The sequence below is a fragment of the Podarcis pityusensis genome, assembly GCF_964106645.2.
Source record: "Podarcis pityusensis genome assembly, chromosome: 5".
Classification (NCBI taxonomy): domain Eukaryota; kingdom Metazoa; phylum Chordata; class Lepidosauria; order Squamata; family Lacertidae; genus Podarcis; species Podarcis pityusensis.
The window spans coordinates 24771626-24786625 of record NC_138032.1 but is presented as its reverse complement, the minus strand read 5'-3'; the positions used below and the strand labels follow the sequence as shown (position 1 = coordinate 24786625).

The following is a 15000-nucleotide window of genomic DNA, read 5'->3' as shown; positions in this document are numbered from 1 at the left end:
TAGGCTCTGTGGTTTAACCCATAGCACCACCCATGTCCCTAAGTACATGTGTAGTTCTCTCCTATTCACATCAGTAGGACTTACAAGTGCTTAGCACGCAAAATATTAAAATATGCCAAATTCAAGTTAGGTCGTGTAATCCAAAGCCAGAACTGAAAAACCATCCTCTTGCTTCCAAACCATCTCCCCAAGCCTATTGAAGGGTAAAATTTCATTTTAAATCCAGTTTTCCATATTCCCACATCAGTTTGCATTTTGTTAAGTTCCCAGCATTTTAGGGTGCAATTCTCTTAATATACACATTGATGTATGCGATTTTGCACAATATAGTCATTTTTGGGAATCAGTGTTCCTAAATACTTTTGTATGTCATTTTCACTGTACACATTTTTATGTATGCTTTACCCACATATAAGCATTTTGGACACATTACTTGGCTGGAGATTGTTGATATCCATCTGTCTCAAAAGACAATGGAGTGTGTTTCCAGGGGTGAAGTCAAATTGCTGCATTAGCAGTACTGAAGTGACCTCCCTGAGGCACAAGCCTGGGCTGTGTGTGTGGAGGTCCTGGGCTACGCTACCCAGATGTCAAGATTCTCCTTCTTGGCATTGCCAATGTAGTCCAAATGAAAACAGAGCAATATGTATGGCACCAGCCTGGCTTCAGGAGTTGCCATAAGGAGGCGTACAAGGCACTAGCCAAATGTCTTAGGGATCCCACTCCAGATTTCTGTAGGGTTTACTCCTTAGCCTTTTCTTCTCCTGAAGATAAACCACAAGGCAACAGAAGCTGTTATGTACTAAGCTTGGATCCTAGAACAATAGGCAAGTAGGATCCTAGAATGCAACAACTGATTGGCCTGCAGGCAAAGACCAGTCAGGCTCCAGGAAGGAAGCAGAATAAGCCAATCAGACGGGACTCATTGTGTAAATAATGTATATAAAAGCCTGAGGTTTGGGGGGCAAGCCAATCACTGTTTTACAAGCTGCAATAATGAGCATGAAATCACTACAGGACACCAAGTATATTTCAGAAGTTTAGGATCAGAGTTTTCCTTCTCTTTGATGGGCTTCCTTCCAAGATGGATGAGCTGCATCTGCCCCTCACTTCCCTCTACAGCACATGCAGAAACCATCTTCTTGACCACTGGCCCCACTACAGTGGTACCTTGGTTCTCAAACTTAATCCGTTCTGGAAGTCCATTCCAAAACCAAAGCATTCCAAAACCAAGGCACACTTTCCCATAGAAAGTAATGCAAAATGGATTAATCCATTCCAGACTTTTAAAAACAACCCCTAAAACAGCAATTTAACATGAATTTTATTATCTAATGAAACCATTGATCCATAAAATGAAGGCAATAAACAATGTGCTGCAGTCACACAATCAATCAATTAGTAGCTGAACTGGGTTCCACACAGTCACAAAAAACAAAACAAAAAGAGCCTCAAAAACAAAAATGCAAAATAAATAGCAAAAACAGACAGACCTAAGCGTAATACTCAAAGTGGAAGTGTGGCACTCAAATTGGAAGCATAACACTCAAATCAGAAGCGTAACACTCAAAACGGAGCACATTAGGCTTCTGAAAAAAAAGTTCGCAAACTGGAACACTTACTTCCAGGTTTGCAGTGTTTGGGTTCCAAGTTGTTTGAGTACCGAGGCAATTGAGAAGCAAGGTACCACTGTATTGGTCTCTTCAGTCTCATCTTATTGGCTGGAGAACTGCATGGCAAAATTCAGAGAAGTGTGACTCTATCAGAAGTGAGGGAGAAGTCACCATAACAGGGCATCAATGTGATATGGCACTAAAGGCACCGGAGGGGCCAAGAATTCTGACTGATGGGGCACAGTGAAGGCTGGTCCAAGCTCTGCATCTGTCTGCAAACTTGTATAGCAATGCCTAGGTACTGCTCCCACTTAGGTTGGTGACAGAGAGACTTTGCAGCAGACGTGAGATTTGTGACTCTGCCTTTCCTTTCCCTTCCCCTCCCCTCCTACATGCAGCAAGCATGCCTTTCGTAAGAAAGTGCTGAGCACGCAAAGAGGCTGTAAAGAAAAAGAATCTTGGCATTCATTTCTCATTCCAGTGATATCTCTAATAAGAAGTTCAACCAAATCTGACTGCAGCTCTGGATAAACAGTTCTGCGTTAATAAATACAAATTTGTTCTATGCCCAGCTCATTAATCATGGAAGAACAGAGCTTACAGCATTGACACATTTAAACAGAAGGGTATTTTCTTTGCAGAGCTCACAACATAACTCTGGTGGAATTAGGATTCCCACCCCCTTCATGTTAAATGAACAATATTACATCAGCATCGTGTTACACAGAAGTGTTGGGTGTGTGCACATCAGTCGCTGTTGACTCTGCATCGCTGCTTGGAGAAGATTCATCTTGGGCAAAGATGTATTCCAGCTTTCCAGAACACCAAGGTGTCCAAGGCTTCACTGCTAGACACAGAAGCTCAGGATTTGTAGCTTAAGAACATTCAAAGACCTATATAGTACCTATATTTGTGTCTCCAAGTTGGCTTTTTTACTGCTGGGGAGGGAGACCTATGAGTCTTCTTGGAAGAAGTTCTAAAGTGCATTTCAATTTCTGACTTAGCAAACAGATGTGCAAACACATGCTGCCAGACTACTCCCCATTGAATATACATGAACAGCTGCTGAAAAACATATGTCACCCTAGTTTCAGCATCAACAGCAAACTGAAGAAGTGTACTTGTATTGGCTTGATAGGATATATCCATCACTATCACCGCCAGCATAATTTTATAAATAATGTAGGTGTCGATTAAAGATCCCTTATCTGTACAGTCATACCTTTTGTTACGTTCAGTTCAGGTTACGTCTTTTCAGGTTGCGTCCCGCAGCGACCAGGAAGTACTGGAAAGGGTTACTTCCGGGTTCCACCGCTTGCGCATGCACAGACACTCAAAATGACGTCACATGCATGCGCGGAAGCAGCGAATCACAACCCACACACGCGCAGACATGGGTTGCGTTCTGCTCATGTTGCGAACGGGGCTCCAGAATGGATCCCGTTCGCAACCAGAGGTACCACTGTATTTTGTTTTAATGCTAACCATACACCCATCGTTACGTATGATGGGTTGTGCACAGCCACGGCTTATACACTTGCAAGCAGGCCTGTGATAGGGTTGGGTGCTATGCACTCCTCTAACCTGATGCAGACATTCAGCACCGCGTAGATTCCCGCCTGTCCGCCCACGCGGCGTTCTCTACAGATGAAGGCTACGTCGACGCGTGATTCCCCCGCCCAAACCCATTGTTGGGAGGGCTTCAGAGGCTGCCGGGGCGGGGGGGGGGGGCGGTGTCCGCGAAATACTAGGGCAGATCACGACCCACATGCAGTGCCCAGACCCTACTACGTCAGGGAGGTCTGCCTGAGCCTCAAAAACCACGGGACTCTCGTGGGATGCTCAGCATAGCGTGTGTTGGACTGAGCTTAAGGTATGAGCAACTTTCTCTTTCTGCGCTCTTTCCCTGCAGTTTCTACAAATCTGTGCGTTTCACTCGCGTAGGGATCCGAGCGCCCCGAGCGCCCCGACGCCAGCATCCTGCCTTCCTTGCAACTGGGGTGGTAGAAACACAAACACGAGTGGGAAACAAATACGCAGGATTTTCCAACTTTGCAAACGGCACTTTCCGGGTCTGTCTTTCTTCACTGGTCGCTCTCCCCCTCCCCTCTAATAAGTTATGGAGAACAAGATGTTCCCTGACCTAAACGCGGTGGGGGATCCAAAGCGCACCTGAAACAGATCGACCCCCTTCCCCGCAGCGGTAGGGACAGGAAGCGGGAGCCTCGGGCGGCGTTAACAAGCGGAACGGGCGGAGGCGTGTCCATCGACAGCGATTTCATTAGCGGCGCTGCTGGGCTGCGCTGGACGGGGAGGGGGCGGCAAGGAAGCGGGTCTGAGCCGAGGCTGATTCATTCACGTGTTGGGAGGGGAAGTGGGGCGGGGGGAGAAGCGAGGCCCAGAACTAGGGGCTCTCCCAGGAGGGAGCGGGGCGGGTGGAGTGTGAGCTGGAGGGGAACGCAGCCGCGCAACGAGCAGCCGCCCTGGCTATAAATCCAGGGGGGCGAAGCCAAACGGATCCAAGCCTTAGGACAGTCCTGCGCGCAGCCACCCAAGGGACTGAGGCTGCCGCCGCCTTCTCGCAGCAGCAATAGTAGCTGCAACACACCCAGGAAGGTGAGACGTGCGTGGCTTCCCCAGGGTGGAGGTTCGTGGATGCCGAGCTGCCCAGCCTGGCCGAGAGACAGAGAAGAGACCGAAAGAGAAGAGAGGGAGAAATCCGCAGTTGCACAGCCGCTTCCAGCGCATCCTGCCAAGCCTTGCAAGTTTCTCCTCTCGTCTTGTAAGTTTCCTCCTCCTTCCACGCGTCTCTGTTCTGTTCCCTTTCCCCTCCTGCCCTACCAACTCCTGAAATTTGGTTTTTCTTCCTCCTTGCCCACTTGCAAACTGCTGCCTTGGTTGTATTTATTATCATTATTTGTTATCACCGTCCCTGGAGAAAAAGTTTCCACCACCAGCCCTTTCCTTCTGAGAAAGGCTTCCCATTTTACATGAGAGAGCTGAAAGTTTTCTGGCATAGACTCCAACGACGTGATTTCTAAATCTCACAAGCGCTAAGGAAATACGTGGGACTCAAGGATGGGTGTGGGTGTGCGCGCGCGTGTAGAGCTATATAACAGGACCTTTTCTTTTCTTTAATGCTTTTTGGAGGATAACTGGCAATCCTGTGATTTTTATATGCATGCAAAAGTATATTTGAGTATAGGCACAAAACTAAGCCCTCTTTTATATATAGTTAAGCACATACTTAACCCTACTCTCTTCCACTCAGTCATCGAAGTCAATGGCATTTAAAGATACTTCACCATTGCTAGGATCAGGCATTATTCTTTGGAAAGTTTATTGCTATCACATGACATTTTATTATGCTTTGCCTCAGATTCTCAGTTTGTTCCATTCTTCACCAAAAGAGTGATGAAAGTGTATCTTTGGTTTTCCAAACTCTTATAACAGAGTGTGCATGTGGAAGGAATGCCTTGTTTACACTGTGCTGAAAGTGCGACTCCCTTAGTTACTGCTAAAAGCAATAGTTTTAACAACCAGAGTCCACAAGGAAGACTGATTGCTTGTTCCAAGGACACCTCTTTGAAACGATGCCACAGATTTATCTACTCGCAGAAGATAGAGGGCTTGTGCACTCACAAGTCCTGTCATGTGAATCCTCTCATATTTCTTGTCAACAGGTCTAAGGCACCATTTAACAGAATCAGCGACAGACCTACCGCAAGCCGACAACTTTCCAGCTTATTTCTAGCAACTTTCCAATTTATTGCTAGCAACTAGTAGAGGCCAAGTCAAGCCATAACTTTGACTTGACAAATCAGTTAAGAGGAACAAACTGAACTGGCAAGACCTGTCCTATTTTCCACAACATTCAAAATAATTTCCCTACTAGGTTTATATTGACTCCAAATTGTCCCTCTGTTTGTGTTAGATTCCTGCTTCCTTACAGAATGAATTTTGTTGGCATCCATGCAAGAATCAGGATTTAATCATACTTAGGGTGCAGTCCTAGGCATGTTGGCTTGGAAGTTGAATGCCCTATTGTATTCACTGTGGCTTTAATCCCTGGTGCGTGTGCATAGGATCGTAGACATAACCCTGTGCATCAGCAACTTGGTACAAAGTCTGTATCCTCAGTAAACAAGCATACAAAATCTCAGAGCACATTAAGTCAAAGTTGGTTCTTTCGTTAATGTGGTAGCAATGGTTACTGTTGCAGCAGGTCAGGTTCCTACTATGTTGCACAGGGAACATCCGGGACCAGAGACAGTTTGCATGACAACTCCACATTTCAGACATTACCCAGTGCAGTGTGGGACCTGACCGTGCAAACAGTGAACTGCAAAGCAAGGACCAGCTGTCGGTCATTGTGATGTTGCTGTGAAGCCTGAGTAATACAACAGGATGGTCTCTGGTATGTGTCAAGTAGCTTCAATATAAACACTGTGTGCTGTGTGATACGTGCAAATAAATATGCACCAAAGATCAAATGGCATTCGTTTATACCTCTGCCCTTAATCCGAAATTAATAGTGTTGCACCAGCAGTACAGTTGGCAGCAGAATATGTCCCATAACCTTTCGGATGGAGCTGTGACGCTCCAACAAGAAGCTGACATTTTATTTTTAAGGAAGGTTAAGGGGAATGCCTGCAAATAACAATAATCACACAGAGATCATTTTAGAATTCTGAAAATGTCACAGGCAAGATGTTGATCCCTCTTTAAGTGTGTAAAGTGGAATGTGTGTGGACATCAAAAGGGCTGTTGTATCAGGTGAGGGCAATGGCGGAGACTTCATATACTTGCAGACCCACCAAAACTTCAAATCTGGTCCTGGGGGAGAGAATACCAAAGCAGGTCACATGCAATTCTCAGGCTTGGCCCAGAGGGGATGGGAGAAGAGTCGTGCTTGAGTGAGACGTAAGTACAGCCTACACCAAAAGCAACTCATTCCCTTATCCCACCACAGTTGGCATAGAAGCAAAGGAAGGCTGAGTCCTTTTTTCACCTCCCAAGGTGGGGACAGGAAGAAGGTTGGGCTCAGGGACAAAAGGCCCTTTAGCATTAGTCCAGTGACTCTGAGCTCCGTTCCCTCCATCTCACCCTCAGTTGCTTAGGGTGCCCTCAGATGATGCCTTTTGACAAGTTATCTGTGTGCCCAGATGCCCTTTCTCCACCAATGCACCTGTTCTAAGGGACACTATCTCTTTATGGCAGGGGTGGGAGGTCCCTTTTCAGCCTGGGTTGCGATCCCTTGCAGAAAACCTTATGAGACCCGTATGTTAGCAGTAGGAGGACATACAGGCATGGCTCCTTCCAAGCAGGCAAGAGGAATCCTGAAAATTCGTGGACACATTCCAGCCAGATAAACTTATTTGGAAGAGGGCACAGAGCAGGACTGGTGAGGAAGGGTGTGGCTTGGGGGGTCACAGAGAGAGAAGGCTGGATGGCCACATTCCCTTCCCACCCCCTGCTTTATGTGGAAGGACCATAACTTAGTGGTAGAGAAGCTACTTTGTGTGCCAAATGTCCCAGATTCATTCCCTGGCAGATGGTGGGAATGATATCTGTCTACATGCTGCTACCAGTCCTAGTAGACAATACTAGGTTAAATGGAAGAAACTATACCATGCAGCTCTGTCATTACGTAGAGAGGCAGGACTGTGTCTTAATCCCTCTTCAGGCAATCGCTAAATCTGTAGAGTTTTTAACATTACATTTTAACATCTGTACTGTTTTTAACATTTGATTGGGAGCCGCCCAGAGTGGCTGGGTAAACTCAGCCAGATGGGTGGGGTATTAATAATAATTATTATTATTATTATTATTATTATTATTATTATTATTATTATAGAGTCAATGCACAGTGGGGGGGGCAGGGGGGACAAATGTGCCATCTTCCCTCCTCCCCCTGTGTCACTATTGTTGGAGAGTGACTGACAGTTGGAGAGTGAGTGACAGTTCCTGTGCTGCTGTTGGCTCCCTGCATATTTTAGAACCCTGGAAAACCACGATTCCAAAACTCATGGGGAGACTTCTTGCTTCAGAAGTTTGCCCTCCAACAAATGGCGAACAAGGGGAATGATTGTGTGCACACACACACACACACACACACACCCCGCTGCATCTCCCCATATTTTTAATCTTCACATTTAGTGAATCTTTGACAAGGACACTAAATATCCCCACACAAGCCCAAACTCACCAGTTGGCATTGTATCTGTTGCTTAGGATGTTCTGTAAAGTCAAATTCCAACTTGCTAATATTGGGACAGCCATGTTTTGGGGAAAGACTGTAATTCCGTATTGGAGCACACACAAGGTCCCAGGTTAATCTCTGGCATCTCCACTTAGAAGGACCAGGTAGAAAGAAATGGGGAAAGGCCTCTACCAGACCCCTTGGAGAGCTGCTGCTATTCGTACAACTTTCTGTTACTTCCACAGATAATACTGGACTCAGGCCACATTCACCCTGTGAATAGGGATTGATTATTGAACCCCTCTGAAATTGTAGCTCTAGGGCTCTCCTAACAACTCTCAGGACCCTTAACAAACCACAGCTCCCAGAATTCTTACAGGCAAGCCATGACTGTTTAAAGTGGTATCGGAGTGCTCTAAATGTACCGTGTAAATGTGGCATGAGATGGACAAATAGTCTGACCTGGTATGTTCCTTTATCATTTGTATTTTATTTGTATAGTATTTCATTTTGTATGAAACCAGCTGTTTAGCTGACATAAGGTCTTCAGGCAGGAATTCTTTCTGGAAGAAGAAGGGTTCTGTGCAACTTGGAAGCTTGCTAGTGTCCTGGTGCTCAGCCTAATCCTTCAGCAGGTTTCCTGAAAAGTAAAGCCCATGCAGTTTTTTGGGCCTGCTCCCTAATTAACATGTGCAGGATTACAGCCTTAGTCTTTGGATCCTGAAATCCACAAATTGTGTGGAGGGGGAACATTCCCAAGATACATTTGATTGCACACATATTTCATATTTTCTTTTATCCATCTTCTATCCTGTCCTTCCTGCATATTTTAATAACCAGAATTTCTGCAAGATTATTGTTCCTAAGCACAAAACTAAAATCATTTGATGAATTGTTCTGGGGTGGTTTCTAACAGGAGACAGGAATTAGCATTCTAATAGCACATCTTCACAAAGTTTGAATGATGTCCGATTACCACCCATAGCACTAAGACCATTATGTACCTCCTGAGCTCCTTTACTGAAAGGGAGAGAGTCTTTTCAGAAGGTTGGGGATTTGAATAAGCGGCTGACCCATTTTTCTTTCCACTTTAAGAAGTCCGACTGGCTGAAATGAAGGTGATCCCTGATAATACACGCTGGTGTATAAAAGTCAAGCAATAATCAGTATGGTTTGTCTTGGAAGAGTGTCCCACATTCTGTGTTCGATCTTGCCAAAAATCCTGTTGGCATTGATGGAATTTATGACAGCCCAGTGGATCCAGAGGGCCAGATTTGATGACGTGAAGAGCTGTGCAAGCTGACCAAAGGGCTGACCAAAGTTGTTGACCTTTTTTTTAGGATTGAAGTGATTTTAGGGTTGGAGTTGAGGTTTTTAGGGTTGGAGTTGAGGTTTTTTTAGGATTTTACCCCAGGAAATGAACTGCCACAGGGGCCGGATTAGGCCCCCCCAAACGGACTTTGGACATGCCTGGATTAGGCCATAGCATTGGGGGCATGTGGCAAGTGCATTTGCTGTATTGCAGGGTGAAGAAGTGGATCTGGCCCCCAAGCCAGATCCAGAAGTTGCCAAACCTCTGCAAACCATTTCGAAAGGTGAATAGGGCCATCCTATCACATCTGGTGATTGTAACTTCCATTCACGGCTGGAAAGGAATAACCGGGAACCAGTATTCGAAATTAGCCAGTTGCCAGGTGCATTTTGCACATGGCCATTGACTACTTGAGACCAAGTGAAGATGCCTGGGTGCAAGGATGTTACCTGACATCTCCATTATCTGGAGGTGCGTGCCTGGGGATCATTAGTTTCACACACTAATACCCCATCCTGTAGAATTCTATCAGTTATATTTTATCTGCACAATTGGGATGAATTTCAGGAATCAGAATGCTTTTTCTGGGCCGCCTGAGCAGGAGCAGTGAACAAAGTTACAGTTAATTGGTGTAGCTTGTCTTCACTTACTCAAGTGGCTTTTCTTCTTTAAGTTCTCAAAGCTCTTAACCCAGCTCAAGGTTGTCATCTGAACTAGCCGGATGTTTAACTGAGAATCAATCGCAGTCAGTCCGTTGTTTGAAAAATATTACATTAGAGCAGTCAAAATGGCAGCTAGACATTCCATTTTGGTGACTATAACCTTGGTTTACCTAGCATTTGGCACCTAGCTTATACGTCTGAGTTTCTAACACTGATGCAGATGGTTTTTTTGTGTGAGTTGAAGGACTTTAGGATATCCAGGTCCCAATCCTTATAGGGCTTTAAATGGAGGCGGAAGACGAAAGAGAAAGTCAGAAAGCGCCAGTATAGGAAACAGAGAGAAAATCTCTGGATAGGCAGAAGTGTGCTATATTAGATTCAAGGCATCTCCAATTAGCATCTTCTTCAGGGCCACTCTTAAACACAGCAAATCTTATTCTTTGGTCTCCGGTGGCTCTTAGAGCAGCTCTTGGAGATACAGCTAGGGCAGTCTTTTTATATCATGGTGTAAAAACATCAAGCAATTGTCTCTGTGGCTTTGGAGTTACTGAATTTAAAGCACTGGAAAGTGTCACGAGAACGTAGATTTTCAGTGAGCAATTATTTCGAAAGCATGTTAAGGGATTGTTTACTCAGTCAAGATTCAGATTGCGATTTAACAATTCCAGTGTGATGTGTACAGAAGCGAATCATGACAGAGTTTGTCAGCTGCAATGACTCTTTGCTCTTTACCGCCCAGGAGCCTATTCTCTGCATCTGATCACCCTTTACACCTCCCAGGTTTGCAAATTAAAAGGGCAAGCAGGATTACCTTTCCACTTAATTCTATGGAAACACAAAGCAGGAGAAAATCAATCACCATTCACGGGTTGCATTAGCTTGGTTGTGAAGATCATTCTGATGTAAAAAGGGTGGGCAAATGTTAATTTCATTGGTGACTTATTCACAGTACGGATTTATTTAGGTTTTTTGCTATATTTTCACCTCACTCATTAATTGAATTCAGCACAGGTAAATAGTACGTCCAAAGAAGTCTGGATTAACTTTTTGGGTAAAGGTCTGATTTCCATGAAGAAAATCTTAGGGAAAGTTGTATTTCCCCAGATTTTTATGAAAATTGGATAGCACACCCAAGTTCTGCAATACATTATATTAATTACTTTTTATTCCATGCACTTTACAGCCCCACCCTCACTTCAGTTCATCATTACAACTACAGTGTGTGGCAAATCTCTGCATTATTATTTTTCCAATGGGCAATTAAAACCAAGTAATGGGAGTATTTCTGTGGTCAAAAAGTGGGATAGAAAGCTGTAAAACAAAGACATATTTTTGGGGCCCATTTATGCTTTCATTGGTGAGCTGGGATGTATGTTCATCCAATCATCAGTGTACTATAACATACTGGCAAAACTTTTCAGAGTTTTCTGTTTTAAATTCTACATGCCCTCGGAACAGAAAGAGCCATATAAATGCATTCCATGAGGCCAGAGTGCCTGTCTAAATCATCACACGAACAGCAAGAACACTGGCAAGCATAACACTTTGTCCATGCAGATAGTCATGCTACTGAAGGGATGAATTTAGGAGTTAGCTGTTGCCATTTTCTGCAGCAGGGATCATTTGTTATTTTTCCTTCGCATACCACTTAACACTTGCCTTTCAGGAAGAGTGGCATTTCCATAATTTGCTTAGATTAGTGTCTGAGAGGGACATGTTGTTTTCTTCACTCTCTTATCCATTTGTATCATATATATTAGATTGTGAGCCTGTGGACAGGGACTAAATTGCAGAAGTGTGCACAACAGCAGTGATTCCCAAACTGTGGACCTATGAGAGTGCTGGGGGGGGGGGGGAGAGATAGCTATATGCATGTTTTGAAAATTGAAGACACTATGTTAGATGCATCCACCACCTGTGCCCATGCTGTAGAGGTGAGGTCCTCTACCACACTGATCCCACCCCTTGTTAATATATGGGCAGCAACAACATCTCAAGGGAGGACAGATACTAGTCTGGGGTACTCTAGTGCAGGTGCAAAGGCAGAAGCAGTAATTAATTGCCTGCCTGGACCACAGATGTTCCAGGTGGACAACCTCCACATCCTGTCAAAGGAAACAGGAAGAGGCTGCTGACCTTTCTGAACCTTCATGTGGTTTGGGGTTGCCCAACTGCTGCTGGCCATGAGTTTGGCATGAGTGTTGGGATTAGTTTATGTTGGTCTAGTGAAATCATGGGAGTGTGGTTAGACCAATCCTGGTCTTTCACAATTTAGTCACTTCACATGTGAAATATAAAGCTTAGAGAGAAACTTGGAAAAAGCTGGGATGGGCCTTACCTGCACTTTAGATTTAAAGCTTTCTTATGCTACCTTAACAGTCATAGATTCCCCATAAAGAATTCTGGAGACTGTACAGTGGTACCTCTGGTTGCGAATGGGATCTGTTCCGGAGGCCCGTTCGCAACATGAAAAGAGCGCAACCCACAGTGGCGCGTCTGCGCACACGCGGGTTGCGATTCGCCGCTTCTGCGCATGTGCGTGACGTCATTTTGTGCTTCTGCGCGAACAGCAAAACCCGGAAGTAACCCTTTCCGGTACTTCCGGGTCACCGCGGGACGTAACCTGAAAGAAAGTAACATGAAGCGGACGTATCATGAGGTATGACTGTAATTTGTAAAAGGTGCTAAAAGTTCTTAGGAGACTTCCTTTCCCTTCAAGGAGCTACACTTCCCAGAGTTCCCTGGGAAGAGGAATTGATTGTTCAGCTGCTCTGAGAATTGTCATGACTGTTCAAAATGGTATGATACTGCTTGAAATGTATGGTGCAGATGAGGCCTAGGATTATCTGGTGCAAGAGCCTAGGCAGAACTGGCTGCAGGTATGAGTGAGTCTCCAACGAAATTTCCTCAGGGGACCCCCCTCATTTGCAAGTGATCCATGCTGGGCTGTTCTGTTCACAGCCACAGTCCTCTGATCCATGCTGGATGTCAGGAAGCCAACTTGTTAAATTTCCCACAGTGTTCCTGGTATTGCACCTTTGGGGCATTGTGAGAAATTTAAAAGCCCAAACCCAGCCACTTGGCTGAAGCACAAGAAAAACACATTTAAAGGGGGACCTAGGCAAGCATCAGTGGGCCCTGCTAGGCTCCTAGTAGCTGCCCAGGGATGATGTGTGCTACTTAGGGTCAGCAAAGGGATCACAATATATGTTGTTTGGAAAGCATGGTTCCATCCTGTAGACTCGTTTGGCTGGGTAAAGGAGAGAGCGGGACACAGTTAGAAAATGCTAAATGAGCCATCCTGCAATTGTAAAGGGAATGCCTCCCCATGGTTCTGGAAGGTATTGAAGAAAACAAGACAGGAAAATATACCTCCAGATTTTGTGTATGCCCCCATGCATTAAGTGCAAGAAACATAATTAGCCATGAAGGCATAGAGTTGTGAGGAAGGGAAAGGTCCATATCCATGGTTCCTGTTGTATATAAATCATCATATTTGCTTGAGAGGAGAAAAGGGAATTGGACTGAATCATTGGTCAAATGATTCACTGATTGCCCAGTCAGGTGGAATAAAAGATTATGACAATGAGCTTTTAGCCACGGAGCAGGAAAAGGGAAAAGCATTAACACTCCTTTGGTTTTCAAACTTCCAGTTCTCCAGGAAGTCTTTCAGCACTTGTTCACTGCTTCTAAAATTCCTAGGATTCTAAGGTATATCCTCTGTTGCTCACATACATGGGTAGGCAAACTAAGGCCCGGGGGCCGGATCCAGCCCAGTCGCCTTCTAAATCCGGACGGTCCGGGAATCAGCATGTTTTTACATGAGTAGAATGTGTGCTTTTATTTAAAATGCATCTCTGGGTTATTTGTGGGGCATAGGAATTCATTCATATTTTTTTCCAAAATATAGTCTGGCCCCCCACAAGGTTTGAGGGACAGTGGACTGGCCCCCTGCTGAAAAAGTTTGCTGACTCCTGCACATAGGACAGGAACTGTTTTTATATATAGAACTGTAAAGCCCATTTCATGTGTTACTTGTGCACAAGACAGTTCCTTGTGGGGTCATACTGCTGTCTCTACCTCCAACACTGTGCCCAGGGCTAATTTTGCTTCTGATGCCCACACGTTGACTAGTTGATATATCCACTTTTAGATATTTCTGTTAAAATGTAAAGCAGTATACAGTAAGTAAATCTGAGTATCCCTCTAGCAACAACAGAAAAAGCAAGAATGAATTTCAAATGTACAACCCAACCTGAAAACCTGAGAAAACAAGGGAATTCCAGACACCTCGCCTTAAAACTGGCGTATGCAAATAATTCCCCACAATTTCTGCACTTACACAGTTTATTCATTTCTAAGAATGAGGATTAATTGAAGAAACACTGCATCCGTTCAATAAATCTCACAGGAAAGTGATTATAAACCTACACATCTTCACTATTCATCAACACAAATTAATGTGTAATCTGTGGTTGATCATTTGTTAAAACTCATTATTTGTTAAAACTCATTATTGCCATTTGTAATTTGCCTTTAGTCATTCACTATCTCAATATTTAAATAACTATAGTTTCATAGTCCATGTCACTGTGATTACAAAGTGACAAATTGCAAAGGACTTAATTGTCAGTGGCAAAATGTGAACGGGAGTAAATGAATCCACATAAACTGAAGTTCTACAGACTGCAATCCTATACCCGCTTTCTTGAACTTTATGGAAACTTACTTCTTGTTAGACTTACATATAATTGCTAGGATTTTTCATGGAAGGGCTTTATCTGAAGGAGCATCTCCACTCCCATCGTTCCACCCGGACACAGAGGTCCAGCGCCAAGGGCCTTCTGGCGGTTCCCTCGCTGTGAGGAGCCAAGTTACAGGGAACCAGGCAGAGGGCCTTCTCGGTAGTGGCACCCGCCCTGTGGAATGCCCTCCCACCAGATGTCAAAGAGAACAACAACCACCATACTTTTAGAAGACACCTGAAGGCAGCCCTGTTTAGGGAAGCTTTTAATGTTTGATGCATTACTGTATTTTAATATTTTGTTGGATGCTTCCCAGAGTGGCTGGGGAAGCCCAGCCCGATGGGCAATGTATAAATAATAAAAAATTTTATTTATTTATTTATTTATTTATTTATTTATTTAAACATCAGGAGCTCCAATCGGTAGCCTCCTGCATTATGCTAGTAGGTAGCTCATTTGGTAGAGC

General features: G+C 44.5%; 2 protein-coding genes and 1 long non-coding RNA gene across 3 annotated transcripts in view; 1 reads left to right on the top strand and 2 right to left on the bottom strand.

Annotated features, from left to right (window-relative positions):
• The window catches only part of LOC308478502 (uncharacterized protein), an 84555-nt gene extending 81311 nt beyond the window's left edge, over positions 1-3244 (bottom strand). Inside the window, exons 1-2 of the mRNA XM_081008359.1 lie at positions 3198-3244; positions 1623-1729 (exon numbers count right to left, since the gene is read on the bottom strand). Of these exons, the coding sequence (XP_080864485.1) occupies positions 1623-1713 (91 nt within the window). The 5' untranslated portion in view covers positions 1714-1729; positions 3198-3244. The remainder of the gene's footprint in view (positions 1-1622; positions 1730-3197) is intronic.
• A 788-nt stretch (positions 3245-4032) lies between these two features.
• Positions 4033-15000, top strand: part of AGTR1 (angiotensin II receptor type 1) — a 45068-nt gene continuing 34100 nt past the window's right edge. The window contains exon 1 of the mRNA XM_081008262.1: positions 4033-4395. The gene's annotated coding sequence lies outside the window, so the exon portion shown is untranslated. The remainder of the gene's footprint in view (positions 4396-15000) is intronic.
• Positions 8263-11491, bottom strand: LOC308477495. The gene is made up of 3 exons (XR_013986586.1): positions 11449-11491; positions 10601-10686; positions 8263-8455 (listed from the first exon to the last, which is right to left on the bottom strand). It is a non-coding gene; the product is annotated as an uncharacterized lncRNA (long non-coding RNA).